The following is a 15,207-nucleotide window of genomic DNA, read 5'->3' on the forward strand; positions in this document are numbered from 1 at the left end:
ATTCTGGCAGAGTAACAGTAAAAGTGGGAGAATAGTTCTCCTTTTTACCTGGGTACTGTTCCCTATTTATAGGGAAGTGAAAGTGGGAGCTTTGCACAAAGTTCCAATGTGGGACTTTGTGCAAAGCCGTTGTGGTGGCGACACGTGTCCTGGAGATTAGATTTGGCAGCTGGGAGCTTCGGCAGGTGTCTGGCACCTCGGAAGTGTGTCTTCCTTCGGCACAGGAGAAGGCGTGGCTGCCTTGGTGCTAGTCGCTTTGATGCTGGGTCTGCTCGGTTCATTATGGTATAAACACTATATGTTTCTAAAAATTAATGCATAGTGGACACTATGTTTCCCACATATAATAATTTTTAAAAAAGAATTAAACACCAAGCTTTGCATAATATGATAATGTCAACCCTCTGTCGTATCTTATTTTCCTTTTTTGGTTATAATAATAAAATTAAAAAAATTAAAAAAAGAAAAAAGAAAAAAAAAAGCTGTACATTCTCTATCTCCGCTCTGGAATTTTGGTTGCCTCTTTCAAAGTCTAGTTGGGTTAGGGTTTCCTAGATATATTAGAGTTTTGTTTCAAGTATGTTTAGGATTTCGTAACTACAAAATTGGGTTTTATTTATAGTCAATATGACTTTTCCCCTTCAAACTAATTATGTCTTACCTACAACTAGGGGTGGGCACCGTACGGTATGTTTACCTATAACTAGGAGAAGGAAATTTTAGGTTTTAAAAACCCATTTTTGAAATATTTATAAAAAGTTAAACATTTGTAAAAAAATTTAAAAAGAAATCTGATATACCCTCCCTTCATCCTTGCCATGGCCTCTGTTCTTCCACAAATATATCATAGTTTCCGTCTAATCAAAGGAAAAAAAAGAATCTAAAAATTTTCACACTTAACATATATACTTTATTGTTTGTTTGCATCCAAAAATCTTCACCAAAACTGCTGTGGCAATAACTCTTTCCTTTTCTCAGGCATAGAAGGACATGAGCTTCTCGCTTAAATTCTCACATTCTAATCTATAACTTCTTTCGACCTGTATAATCGATAATGCATAAACAAAAACATAAATAAATAAATAAACATATCAGAATGGATTGAATCTAAATAGCAATAGAAGTAAGCTAAATATACATGTAGCACTACAACAAATACCTGAAGATGTAAATTATAGAAGACCAGTTTAGATTTTATCAATGTTGAAAACATATCGAGGGTTTGGAAATTGGATCTCAATGGTCATATTTGGGGGAATGGAGGCCATGACAGATCTGGGGTTTGGTGGCAAGGGTTTATTTGTATTTTTTTTTCTTTTTTCTATAAATAGCATATAAGTTTTCCAACCAAAATAAAAAAAATAAAAAAAATAAAAAGATTTTAGGTTTTACTTTTAATGGTAGACTCATTAGGTCAAAATATGAGTAATCATTAGGTTTGAATATACACATCCTTCCTTGATTGGGTTTAAGCGCGCATCTATAAATGTTTATCCATCAAAGCAAGGCTGAGACTCAAAGCAAAACTCTTCACCAATAACCAATACTCTCTCAACCCTAGTAGTCGAGGTTTTAGCCATGGCAGCAGAGACAGCAAGGAGACAGAGCGGCATGTTACGGCAGGAGAAGCTGGAGTTGGTGACGTCAGATGATATAGAGCCAATCACGAGCTTTGATGAGATGGGGCTCAAGGACGACGTCCTCCGAGGCATCTACCAATACGGCTACGAAAAGCCCTCCGCCATCCAGCAACGAGCGGTGAGGCGCATCATAGACGGCCACGATGTGATAGCGCAGGCGCAGTCGGGTACCGGCAAGACCTCCATGATTGCCCTCAGCGTTTGCCACATGGTGGACACCTCCTGCAGAGAGGTTCAGGCGTTGATATTGTGCCCTACGAGGGAATTGGCGGTACAAACTGAGAAGGTAATCTTAGCAGTTGGAAACTTCATAAACATACAAGTGCATGCTTGCGTTGGAGGCAAAAGTGTGGGTGAGGATATCCGAAAGCTTGAGCATGGAGTTCATGTGGTTTGTGGAACTCCAGGTAGAGTCTTTGACATGATCAAGAGGAGAACTCTAAGCACTCGAGCCATTAAATTATTAGTTCTCGTAAGTTTCTCACTCCGTCTCTTCTTCTTTCTTAATTAATTTCCCTTTATGTTTTAGTTTCTTAATTTTCTTAACCTTGGTTTGGTTTGGCTTTTCAGGACGAGTCTGATGAGATGTTAAGCAGAGTATTCAAGGATCAGATTTACGATGTCTACCGATATCTTCCGCCTGACCTCCAGGTTTTCTTTCTCTTCGATTGATCTATATCAGTCATCTTTGTCTTATAAAATTTTCTTCTAATCTAAACATAAACCCTAAAACTAAACCTGAACACGTCAAGGAAGCTTAGGTCTCCTCGTGTCCGCTTACTGTTACTTTTTTTAAAAACCAGTCAGAAAAGATGAGTGCAAATGAGCCTGGAAAAGACAAGATCAAAGTCCCATCTGCTTTTAAGAGAGATCTGCTCAACTTTAATAAAGCAGAATTATTTCATCTTTTTAGCCAAAGCTAGGTTGAGCAGAATTATCACTGTTCAAACCAGGGCAATCATTAAGCCAAGAAGGCCCGTTTCCAACCAGTACGGTCAGGTCTCTAGCACGAAGACTCAACTCAACTGTGCACGAAGACTGACTTAATAAAGCAGAAAGTATTGTGGAAAGCAAAATTATTTCATATTTTTATTAACAATAATTCTTTTGACAAACACTCTCAACTTTATTGGGCCATACTTGAAATATAAATTCAGTAAAGGTTTTTTCTTTAACATGTTCTCAAGTCTTGTTCAAAGCTAGTAGTATGTTCGTCTGAATTTAGTTGTAATATATTTTTGCAGGTTTGTTTAATTTCTGCTACACTTCCTCATGAAATCTTGGAGATGACCAACAAGTTTATGACTGAACCTGTAAGGATCCTTGTCAAACGTGATGAGTTGACTTTGGAGGTAACTAATACGCACAACTTAAGCAAATATTTTGCATGTGATAATGTCAAATTTGGTGTAAAATTGAATTAATAATTTGTATTTCTGATGATATGCACAGGGAATCAAGCAATTTTTCGTCTCCGTTGAAAGAGAAGAGTGGAAGTTTGATACGCTATGTGATCTCTATGATACTCTTACAATTACACAAGCTGTTATTTTCTGCAACACAAAGCGAAAGGTGGACTGGCTCACAGAGAAGCTGCGGAGTAATAACTTTACGGTGTCTTCAATGCATGGAGACATGCCTCAGAAGGAGAGAGATGCTATCACCCAAGAGTTTCGTAGTGGCAATTCTCGCGTCCTCATCACGACAGATGTTTGGGCACGAGGTCTTGATGTTCAGCAGGTATGTTAATGTTCTTTTCTTCTTCTAATTGTCTAACAACCATCAGAATCAGATTAATCTAAACTCACTTCATGACATTGCTTTTAATTTCTCCTTGGTTCTAGTATTAATAGCAATTTAACATGTTATACGTACACAGATGTTTTTCGTGCACTGATTTTCTAATCATTATTTTGGTGTTTTTTTTTTTTTCCCCCTTCCCTTTTTCAGGTTTCCTTGGTTATCAATTTTGATCTTCCAAACAATCGAGAGCTGTATATTCATCGGATTGGTCGTTCTGGTCGTTTTGGGCGCAAGGTATGCATGCGTTCTAATTTGTATGCAGGTGTATTTATAAGTATGTTGTGCTGATTACTGTTTATTAGCTTTATGTTTGCAAGTTTTAATCACAATTTGGTTTTTGATTATTTGCAGGGTGTGGCAATAAACTTCGTCAAAAGCGATGATATAAAGATCTTAAGAGACATTGAACAGTACTACAGCACCCAGATTGACGAAATGCCTATGAACGTTACAGATTTGATATGAGATCTATGTTGCTAATTTGTACGGTTGCCCTATCGGCTTCTTATTTTGCAATGAATTGGATTGTATACTAGCAGAAGCTAGAACTTTTAAAAGTTAAAAGTTTTGTTTAGGCGACTGAGATTTTAAAAACACCTTAACGTATTTGGTATGGGTCGAATTCAAGTTACTTTCCATTAATGCAACACTTAAACGTTTTGGTAATAGCTATGCCATGCCATTGCAGTGTCCTCGATTCGCATAATCTGTTGATTTATAAAAGTTGATATGAAGTAATTAAAATAATTGCCACATTTGCTCCAGTATTTCCGTCTTAAGAATATAGCAGAGCATAACAGCAACTTACAAAAGTTATCAATCACGTTTTACAGCCTTTGTCACGAAGGCCTTTGTAATCACTATTGCAAAGCAAGACAAGACTGTAATGGCAATGCTCCCAAGTAAGACAAGACGATCGAAAGAAGCATTTTGGACAGTGTAGACCCGGAGTCCAATGGTATCCCAGTTGCTTTCTGTCCAAACAGCGTCCACCAGCCCCATGGGGTCTGAGTTATTTGGAGGCAACACATTCCAAGTTCCAGATCCAGATTCATATTTCAACCGTGTTGAGTATGCTGGAACATATCTGCATCATCAAACACAAGCATTAATTCAAAATTCTGCATGGTATCCGTCATTTATAGAAGGGCGAATTGCAATAACATATAGGTAACAAGTCAATAACAAATAGGTGTCCATGGATTTATCATGTTATTGATTACTCATTGATATTATTGCAAATCCTTCCTTTAATAAAGGACAGACGTCTTGGAAAGAGAATCTCCATATATTATATACAAGGTTGACCTATAGTACTAACAGAGGAATCTCATAATCAAATTTCAAACAATATGACGTGGCAGGCAGGCAAGACCCCACAACTAGGACTATGACCACTGTTTATTCCAGTATTGCACCAAACACTAAGTACTATTTAACTAAGCATGCTTCTTATAATGGATCTGCAACTTCTATTTCCTAGCTAGTTAGTTACCTGGTTGTGGAGACAACGCAGACTCCCTTTCCCTCAGTTTCTGCTCTAATGCATACTTCACCCTCATTACTGCAGTCTTGAGAACAAACAGAACTCCCATTTTTCCTTGGAATGGAAGTTTTTTCGGCCAGGAAATTCCAAACGAACCTTGAAATGTCATCAACATATCCAAGATAAGGTGGGGAGGAAGGTTCACCAAGGATGACACCAACATAATGGCTTGGGCAGGTATTGGCTGGTGATATATAGCTTTTCACCAGCTCACAAGAAAGACCTGGCTCACAGTCCAATAGACAACCCATTAGTTCTTCAACTAGTGAAACATTCACGTTGATAGATGTTATAGCTGAACTGCTTAAATTTTTGTTGTCACTTGCAAGAATGTAAAGGGTGCGTGCTACAAGGGAAGCTGCTGCCACAATTGCTGAAGAGTTTACATTGGCTGCATTGGAAGCAAGACAAAATAGATTTGGGATCACCATTTAGCATTAAGATGATTAATCAAGAAGGAACAAAAGCATAATAATAAACTCACATATATCATCAAGGTGACTGTTGTAGAATTTGTTGGTGAAGACAGTATCAAAATCTTCTAAAACAACCCCAGAAGTTAGAGAGTTCTGTTAAGAGCAGAGGAGCTATTCACTAGAGTTCAATGAAAGCAACAACAACAAAATGAATTCAATTTTCTTGAACATATTAGGATATCTTCTTGGTCTTTCTTCTTTTTAAGATATAGAACACCCAAATAGCAGGCATAAAGAGAAAATCTTTTCTTCTTTATGTTTCTGCTGTCCAAAAGAAAGATAATGTCTCTAGGTACAAACTTAAGACCCCAAACAGAAGACACAAAACAAATAGCTAAAATAACTTTTAAAATATATGGCTCAGGAAATACTTTAGCCACAACACTTTAATTGTTCCTTTAGTTAGTACTTATACAGTGGATTCAAGAAAATGAGACTTCCACAAGGGGGAGCTCCAGATGATTACATTATAGGTTAATTGCGCAAAACTGGATTGAACTTAGTATTGTCCTGTGTTTGGTGTGCTGTCTGGCCCATCGACATAGTACAGTCATGTATTCAGTGGACTGCATATTATTTTCCAAATTTAAATATATATGCAAATGTTTTCTTGTAAGATTCATGTTCACGTGTTAATAAAAGACCCTAGGGACCTGTATTTTCTTCTAAGTTGAACTAGCTATCCAGTCCAAGGAAGTCTTAAAAGTGGGACTAGTCCAAAACACGACTTTAATCCAGTCTATCAAAAGCCCCCCTTACAAGACGAGAGGTTATGCCCTTATATGAGCAAGAACAAAATAACAGAGACATAGAATTAGGAAGTAACTAACAAAAGTAAGGATTTCAACTGTACTGTTACAAACCTTTCTAAGAAAAGTCATCAATGAGGATGGAGGTATCCCAGGATTTGAAGCATTTGCAGATGAGATTGTAAAGCTTTCAGACTTGACAGAATCTTGGGCACGCTTTAAAGCATCCAATGTCTCATTTGTGGCAGAAGAAACCTAAAAAATAACACCTTAGAAAATATAACCATTTTGAATGCAAATGCCCTTTGATGATAATCAGGAAGAATGATTCTTTATTTGATCTTCACAAGAGCTTCTTCTACTGAAGGTTTCATAGAGGGTGAATTTTGTATATGGTTATTTTTGCATCAACGACGAATGATTGGTGATCCGATGGTGGAAATGGAAATTATTTAAACAATGAAGAGAACAAAGAGTATATTTATTTCTATTATGATATGATCATGCAGTAACGGTAAGGGTTGATCAACCGAGTATTCAACTTTGAGCCATGTATAGGGGAGGTACTGAATTTTCAGCATAAGCATGATTTTGGGAGGGAACTTTTTTTAATTCTGCAATTAAGCATGTGAAATGCAACTTACCACTTCTCCACTTAACCATATGAAATGCAAGTTACAAGGATATGCATAAAATTTAAATTTTAGGGAACAAATTTCTCACCCCAGTTGTATGAACAAAAAAGTTCTTCACTCCTTGGTTGAGGCCCTTTCCAACAGATCCAATTTCCACAACCTACACTCAATCATCCAATTACCAAAAAGTTAGGTTCTCTAAAGATTTACTGATGCATAATGTGAAAGAGCCAAGTGAATTACAAGAAATTAATCTTAATAACTTAACATAAAACTCAAACTTGCCTAACATGTGTCACAGTATGTTTTAGCACAATATGAAAGCGAAATGACATATCATACATGACAAAAAAAACTGTATTTCTCCCCAAACAGAAACGGAGGGAGGGGACTGGAAAACTCAAATCCTCTTCTAACCAATGTGTTTGATGATTCTGTGTCTGGACAGTCTTGTAACTAGTAATTTTGTAATGCCAGGAGAGTGGCTGTGTGACATTTAACTATTGGAGCAAAATTACCATAAGAAACCTTCGGATTACAGTAGATGACTTCAATTATAGCAAGAGCACAAGTATACCTTCTCAATCAATGAGTAATTAAGGCCACTAACAGCATCAGACTGCAGATCAAGTTCAAGCAAAAACCTCCTGCTACCAAGGTAGCCCCAGGCCTCTCCAGTGAAAACAATGAAAACAAGCTGCATTAAAATTTAAGATCATGAAAACTACAACTCCACATGCACAGCAGTCAGCAGCAATAGATGGTTACCAAAAATCTAAGAACAAAACAAAATTGTTTAAGATAAATGAATGCACGCAAAAATACATTCTAACTACACCCTTTATGTTATATGCCCCTAAAAATTAAATTAATGCACAGTCCTTTAAAATTTATTTTTCATATTGGTAATAACTAAGCATTAGTAGAAAAAATATTGAAAAAAAAAGAGACGGCAAGCCAAGTATACAAGAGAAGACCACTAAGACAACAAAACTCTTTATGCATAAACACATAAGTAAATAAAACATGGAGAGTCTAACATTAACCACACAATCATTTCTCCCTTGATAATATTTTTTTTTAGTACAAGCGATAGTCTAAATTACAGGGGAGGACAATTTCTGACACACACTACTATGATGCCACGGGGGTTCGAACCTGAGACCTCTAGTCTGCAAGTTAAGGCCCTTTTCCACTGGACTAGACCCCGTTGGCCCCTTGATAATTTATTTTTTATAGGATTCCCTCAATAGTTTATTATGACAAAAAAGTCCAATAAAAGAGCACTGCACGCTTAGAGGAAACCATGAGCAACATTTAATTAAGACTAAGACTGGATTCTCAAGGTCAACAAAATCTCCACATAAATAAATTGCGTTCCATGACTGATTTGTCCAATTTTTATAGCAAGCTTCAGGAGAAATGCGGGAAGAACTTTTGTGAAAATAAACCGAACCTCACTGAAATAAAGATGAGCGACATTGAAAACCCTGATAAATGTACTAATATAAGAACAAGAGGTCTGATTGTAGCAGATGTAATTTAGGAAGCGAAAGCTGTTGCAGGTAGAAATTCCAAAATTCAGAAAATGGTAAGTTTGGGGAATAGTAATAAATCCATTTCACAGCTACAATGTGGTCAACAAGGGAAGCATACTTGGGGCTACCTACAAGGTTGTAATCTGAGCTGGACAGAAGCCACTTGAGGAAACAAATACAGAATATTCCAACAATCAGAATAGGACATATTGTTATTTGTTAGCTGAATGCATAAAAATATTACCCAAAAACAAAACAAAAAACCTATAAAAAAAAAAAACAAAAAAACAATACATGACTAGTGATGAGATAGAGCACTTGGGCAGACAGCAGAACTATGCTGTTACCCATTTAATATGTAGTAAGACTCCAAACTTTTGAATGGTGAAACAAACAAGAATAGTGGTTCCCTTGACTGAGTTGCCCCCTAAATGAGATCTGCAAATATACTTCCTACTATTCAAGGATCTTACAACAGGAGCATCTAAGTGTTAATCTCTGACTTTTTGCAAATGACTTTTCTTTCTACCACTTAAAGAGAAGGAAGCAGTTATATCAACAAAAGAGAAACGGACATAATATGTCTTTTCTAATAATCCAAGTGATAGGGCATTCAGCTCATGCAGAAGGCACCTTCAGTTCTGGTGGAGCTGAACTCAAGAAATTATAGTCTGGTTCATGCCTTGAATCAAGTGACCATGCACACGCCTAAACTTCACTCAGCTATGGTTAGTTTACATGTTAAATTTGACATCCATTGTTTGTTCTCTCCCCCATAACATTTAACAAGTCTTCAATATGAACAAACTGACAGAATGTTGTCTTATGCATGGATAAGCCATCAGATAACACACCTGTTTATTAAAGTCATCCAGACCATCCACATGAGAAAGTGCATCAACTGCTGCCAGCAATGAAATCAGCCCCTAAGAAATGTTCCAAACATAATTGAGTATGTTCATTTAGGGAGCCAAAACATTTTAAGGAAATAAAAACAAACTTACAGAAATAGGGGAGTCAGCTCCAAGGCCTTTGTCACGGAAAAATGAAGCTGAATCCATCGACGCCACCACGAGTATAATGGGCTTAGACTGCTCCGACGATGAAAAATTGATTGGGGGAAGCGATGACCAAACACTGCCCTTCATAATCAAGATGCCCAAATTAAACTTCACACAAATTAAGAAATGTAAAGGGCAAATAAAGATAGAAATATTCCTCTTATCTATCTTTCTAATAAAGAATAAAAATTTGAATAAAATTGAAGTGGGTTCAATACCAACATCGTTGACCATTTTCCATTCCAAAAAAGCACAAATAAGAACATTTATGGTACTTGCAAAAGGAGGTAAATCATTTGAAACAAACATGTATTAACACAAGCATACTCTACAAAACAACTATATAAACTGCAAGCTGACTGGATCATAACTTCAGTTGATTCATTATTGCAACAGATCACATGAAAACTCACCTGTATCCACCTAAGGGAAGGCAAGTATTTTCCTTTAGACAAGATTCTGAATCATGAGTCCCAGCTTTCATTGTCTGATCCAAGCCAAGAGTATGAAAGGTTATCTTATGATATTAGATTAAGCAAACACACATGGGGTAAAATAATTAAAATGTGGCAGATAAAAAATCACGCTGAAATAACAGATTATACCTGCATCACCAGATCAAACTCAGCCACGTCGGCAGTATAAGATTTTATGTTCTTCTCATTCTTTATGGCAGCCTGAATATAAGTGACAGCACAAATAAATATACCAACAAAAATTTACAAAAAAATTAATCCGACACTAAAAGTAATCAAAATGTTATCAAGTGCACACAAGATTGAAAATGTCCAAGTTGTGGAAAATAGCTAGTTTGGATTTAGGGAAAATGATGAAAGTATGGTTAAAAATGAATGAGGAAAAAAAAAAAAAGAGCTTTAAAATGTGTAAAATGTTATTAATAGTGCATCGGTGACACTTAAAAACTTGAAAAACTTTGTGCATAAATTACAAATCTATGAAGTTGATGAATAAAGAGCACAACAATGACAATTATGACCTTGAAAAACTTTGTAAGAAAAATACATACATCTTTAGTTCATCGAATTTGTAATATTGGACAACATTTTATATGCTAAAGACTAGTTTAATTAATTAGCAGTAGTTAACACCTGATATAACTAATTTCACATTAATTACAACCTTAATGTACAATAGGCAACACTAGTAAATCTAAATCAAACTAAGTGAAGTTAATTTACATTAGTTACACTAATTAAATCTAACTTACAATTAAACCACTGAATAACACTTAACAAATGTAATTTGATATTTATCACAAACTTAATTTACAGTAAGACCTTTAATTGAAGAATCCACACTTTAATATAAGCCCACAATTTAATTCCAGTTTTACATTTTACTTACATTGCCCATATTTTATTAAGTATTTATTCACATTTCAAAGAACCCAAACTTTGCCTACATAGCTGATTCGCTATTTTACATTGAGTCAGAAAAAAAATGCATAATATATTATCTCATTGCACCGTCACATGATTTCATTTTCTGCTGCACCAACCTATACTTTTTGACACCTCCAATACCGGTATTCTGCCGCAGTTCGATGGATTTCGATACAAAATGTCGTAAAATTTCAAGAAAACTGGGAAAATAACCTTTAGATCTTACTAAAATTGTTTCTTGCCAAAATATCTATAGGATGGAAGGATACACCCTTGTTTCAGCTGATAGTTTCTTCAGTGCACAACATATCAGAAAAAATCAATAAAGCACCATTCTTATAATTTGTTAATGATGCAAGAAGCTCTCCTCATATTCTGAAATTACCAAGAGACATATAGATGAAGCACAAACATTTACTATGGTATTTTAATTATAGCTTTCACTCCATTAAATCTTTCCACATGTAGATGAAGCACTCCTTCAAAACAAAGAATTAAAAGATCATGCATATAGGTCAACAATAATTCCTCTTTTGATTTGATAGAGATTTAAAAGATTATTTAGGTTACTGGTGCTACTTTTTTAAAACTAACAAAGTAACAAGTCAAACACCCATAATAACTCTGTGTCTGTTAGAATAATCATAAGTGCAAAGCCCTCCAAAGCCGTCTTGCATATCATAGTAATTATTATAACATATATCCGGGGTTACGTATAGTACTGGAAAGTTTTAAGTTCTTGCATTACCTCCTGCAGGGTCAATGTGCTACTCTGAGAGAGTAAGAATACAGGAAAGTTATACGGGTTCCACATTATACCAGACCCCTGCAAATTTTAAAAAGTTGATGCTTCAATTTGTCAGAGGAAAAAAAAATGTAAAAAATTGAACATCCTCTGATCTAAAATTATTACTGTAATCTCAATAATTTAGTTGAAATAATAAAAAGTACATGTTAAAAGACTAAGTTTGTTCGCTTAAACAGTATACTTGTATCCTTGGAATTGATTGTCAAGTAGCATTATGCTTATCTAAGCAAGTCAAGTGCTTTATTTGGTACAATATGTTATCACTTCTCACATTATCAATTCATTAAGATATTTGCAACAAAAGGTAAGCACTAGTTAGCAGCATGTATATACATACATATATATATATATATATAGAGAGAGAGAGAGAGAGAGAGAGAGAAAGAGAGAGATACAAATAAAAACAAATACATAAAAGAACTTACAATTGGGTTCCATTCGTAGTTGATGCTTTGATAAGGAGCAAATTCAGATTGTGGGAACTTTTGATCTGGAGAGAATCCTACAAACAAGATGAAGTGCCACTGTCAGCAACACCCATAAAGATGCTGAGGGTTAACTTACCTTAGCCTCATTGAAAAACAACTATAGAAATTCAGAAAATACAGAGAGATGACAAATAGATGACTGCAAGTTTACATTTTCAACTTATTTCGGAACTCAGGCCCTGATTCAACCAAACTTGTAGCAAAGTTTCAATGAAAAAATTTGAATAGAAAAAAGAATGGCTAATATATAACTGCATCTTTACCTTTTAACTTATTTTGGAACTCAGGGCTTGATTCAACCAAGATACCGGCAACATTTTTAGCAAAAGTCGAATCATTCAATATTCTGAAACAGGCCAGATATCTTAGAAGTAAGCAATACTTCTTAGTCCAAAGAACTACATAAAACACAACAAATAGACTACTACAAGCATCATCCTCAAGTTAACCATCAAAAGTCTAGGTTGTTAGAGCATCCAAGCCCTAGGTCATATTACATAATGAAAATAAGAATACAGAGTACATAAAAATAACATAAAGCTTCTACTTTAATAATCCACCAAGTCCAAAACACAGAAGTACATTTTGAACCATGGCCAAAAAACACAGCAGTAGTTTCTTTAATAACAGAAGATGGAATTATAATTAGGTCGACTTCTCATTTCTCAACACATTGCTGTTTGTATGAGCTATTAATATATTACCAAGAAAATTATTCCTAAGATCGTTCTTCAATTGAATATATATATATATATATATATATATATATAAACATACACCAAGACAAACATTTTTCAGCAAAATTCATTTAGTTCTTAAAATACACTAAAACAAGCCAAAGTAGGCCCACTATCATTTAAATATAATCTACAAGAATGAAGTGGGTTATTCAATCATTTAATAAAGGTTTTTTTTATTTTCAATCCCTCATATTTTACCAATCCATGTAACTATCAAGGATACATAGAATGCCCATGGAACACAAAAAAGAAAAGAAAAAAAAACATGTTAACAAGAATGAGTTCTAATCCGTAAAAACATAGTTGCCATCTTTGAAAAAAGAAAAAAAGGTATATCTTTCCATCATCATTTGTTAGTTATTAGCTACACTACTGCATAACATGGTTCAAAGCATACAATATAAGTGACCTAAAAAAGTGAAAACAAAATATACAATAAATACAAATATGGAAGCTTATATAGACACCTGGTAAGAAAACTTTGAATTTCATCCACTGACAGCAAAACTGCAGATAACTGAGACAGCTCAGTAGCATTGTTTAATCTTATAATCGGAGCGACAACCTTCACTCTTCCAGGATCTAAGAAAAATTCACCAGAGGTTCATTATAAAGATGTTTCGTCACATATAAAATTAGACAGAACTATGATAACAAAATAATACTTTAGAGAGCATGTTCTATTTTACATTTTTTTTGAGTTGTAGTTTCTTGTTGTTGTTACTTGTTCCATCCCAGATTGTGGATTCCTTATCCACTCTTTGTAATTAGCTTTCCTACTTTAATAAAATTATGTTTCTTTTAAAAATAAAATAAAAAGTACTTACTTGAACAACCAATCACACCAGAAAGATTGAGTAGCCGTACACAAGGATATCCATCAAGTGTCATGTACATTGAACTCTGAAGATCAGGAACTGACTCCATCATGATTGTCTGTCCTAAAATTTCAAAGAAAGTAAAACTATAGTTCAAGACAAACATCATGATTGTCATGTACATTTCCAATGAGTGCTCATATTTTCGACATACAACGACACAGCCATGAAATATGATTTCTTGATTCAAGTGGTTGCACTCAGTGTAAGTTCACCGTAACACATATTCATAGCTAAAAATACATTATGACCATCCATTATTAATCATTGTTAAATCATTATGACGATACATCAACTATTAGTACTTTATGAATATGTATTCTGAAGTTCCATTCACTAATGGAAGTATTTAGTATAATAGACCTATTAATAAGACCATTTGTAGCCTTTGAGAGGCATCCAGATTTTCATATTACTTAATATCATTCTCCTTATAAATTTGATATTGCAAAATCCTTCTTGGTCCGTAATAAAAAGAACCACTTCATACTGATACTATACTCCAAGGTAACACAATGAATGAGATCAGAAACTCAGCAGCTACAAACCGCAGTGGCATTCCAGATGAGAATTAGATATGTGCTCAAATTGACAAGATAGATATTATGCAATTTAAAAGCAAATGACTCATGTGAAAGGTGAGAAAAGTAGGAAAACAACAAAGTTGAGAACAGCATACAACAAACAAGGTTTCCATTTTCATTCATTGAGTTTCTTAGCAACCAAACATATAGTAATAATCAAAATCGATCACAACCAGAAAAAGTTGCGTAAATTGGAAAGAGATTGAAGTAATTGCAGATAGAGAGCGAGAAATGGAAGAAAGACCGCTCACCAGAGAATGAGAGACGAAGCTGAAAACTGAAAAAGAAAAGCAGTTGAAGGAATTTCATGGCCATGGTGCTTCTGCAGCTGACCTCCTGCTCTTGCTTACCAGAACCCTAGACCATCGTCGACTGTAAGCAACCAAATGATTTCCGTCTAACCCCTCTCTCTCCCTCTGACCCTGAGGTGGAACGGGTCGGGTTGGTCCTTTTTTTCCCGTTATTTTGGCGTCAATTTTAAAGACTCTATCAACCACAAAACAATCAAAGCTTCCTGAAAATTATTTTTGTTTTTCCTGTTAGTTGTTACTTGTTTTTATCAAACAAAAAGAACGGTCTAAAAAAATAATTGTAACTTAAGTAGTTAAGGGTATTTAGTTTAATATTCAATGTTTCATGTTCGATTTTTCCTTCTTTAATATTAATTTTATAAAAGCATTTAACCCTACATTCAACATCTCATGCTCGATTCTACCTAGGCCTCATCATTTGGCTCGCGGGCTCATGGGCCAATGGGGGTCGGCCCGGCCCATTGAAAAAAAGTTCGGCCCGGCCTATTATGGGCTTTGAAATGGCCCGGCTCTGGCCGGGCTAGGCTTGGGTGTCTAAAGCCCGACC

At 35.2% G+C, this 15,207-nt stretch overlaps 2 protein-coding genes across 3 annotated transcripts; one reads left to right on the top strand and one right to left on the bottom strand.

Moving 5' to 3' along the window:
- Positions 1-1,578: 1,578 nt before the first annotated feature.
- LOC117621851 (eukaryotic initiation factor 4A-3-like) lies at positions 1,579-3,974 on the top strand. The gene is made up of 6 exons (XM_034352396.1): positions 1,579-2,112; positions 2,211-2,291; positions 2,885-2,992; positions 3,093-3,380; positions 3,591-3,677; positions 3,795-3,974. The coding sequence occupies exons 1-6, from the start codon at positions 1,579-1,581 to the stop codon at positions 3,906-3,908; spliced, it is 1,212 nt and encodes a 403-aa protein (XP_034208287.1). The 3' UTR covers positions 3,909-3,974.
- A 126-nt stretch (positions 3,975-4,100) lies between these two features.
- Positions 4,101-14,879, bottom strand: LOC117621229 (nicastrin). Of its 2 annotated transcripts, XM_034351582.1 has the most exons (16): positions 14,601-14,879; positions 13,715-13,828; positions 13,355-13,469; positions 12,411-12,493; positions 12,085-12,161; positions 11,600-11,677; positions 10,054-10,125; positions 9,862-9,935; positions 9,392-9,524; positions 9,242-9,313; positions 7,427-7,546; positions 6,938-7,009; positions 6,329-6,469; positions 5,474-5,558; positions 4,939-5,380; positions 4,101-4,530 (listed from the first exon to the last, which is right to left on the bottom strand). In XM_034351582.1, exons 1-16 carry the CDS (start codon positions 14,662-14,664, stop codon positions 4,260-4,262), a joined length of 2,013 nt encoding a protein of 670 aa, XP_034207473.1. In that variant the 5' UTR covers positions 14,665-14,879; the 3' UTR covers positions 4,101-4,259. The 2 variants fall into 2 exon arrangements, with proteins under 2 accessions (XP_034207473.1, XP_034207474.1); XM_034351583.1 differs by lacking the exons at positions 12,411-12,493; positions 14,601-14,879.
- Positions 14,880-15,207: the final 328 nt, after the last annotated feature.

Source organism: Prunus dulcis, chromosome 3 (genome assembly GCF_902201215.1).
Source record: "Prunus dulcis chromosome 3, ALMONDv2, whole genome shotgun sequence".
In the NCBI taxonomy this organism is placed as follows: Eukaryota; Viridiplantae; Streptophyta; class Magnoliopsida; order Rosales; family Rosaceae; genus Prunus; species Prunus dulcis.

Coding starts and splice junctions, on each gene's coding strand:
- LOC117621851 (XM_034352396.1), top strand. CDS start 1,579: ATGGCAGCAGAGACAGCAAGGAGACAGAGCGGCATGTTACGGCAGGAG. Junction 2,292..2,884: donor ATCTTCCGCCTGACCTCCAG/GTTTTCTTTCTC, acceptor ATATTTTTGCAG/GTTTGTTTAATTTCTGCTAC. Junction 2,993..3,092: donor GTGATGAGTTGACTTTGGAG/GTAACTAATACG, acceptor TGATATGCACAG/GGAATCAAGCAATTTTTCGT.
- LOC117621229 (XM_034351582.1), bottom strand. CDS start 14,664: ATGGCCATGAAATTCCTTCAACTGCTTTTCTTTTTCAGTTTTCAGCTT. Junction 10,126..11,599: donor GCACATTGACCCTGCAGGAG/GTAATGCAAGAA, acceptor ACTTATATTCAG/GCTGCCATAAAGAATGAGAA. Junction 5,559..6,328: donor TGATGACTTTTCTTAGAAAG/GTTTGTAACAGT, acceptor TGCTCTTAACAG/AACTCTCTAACTTCTGGGGT.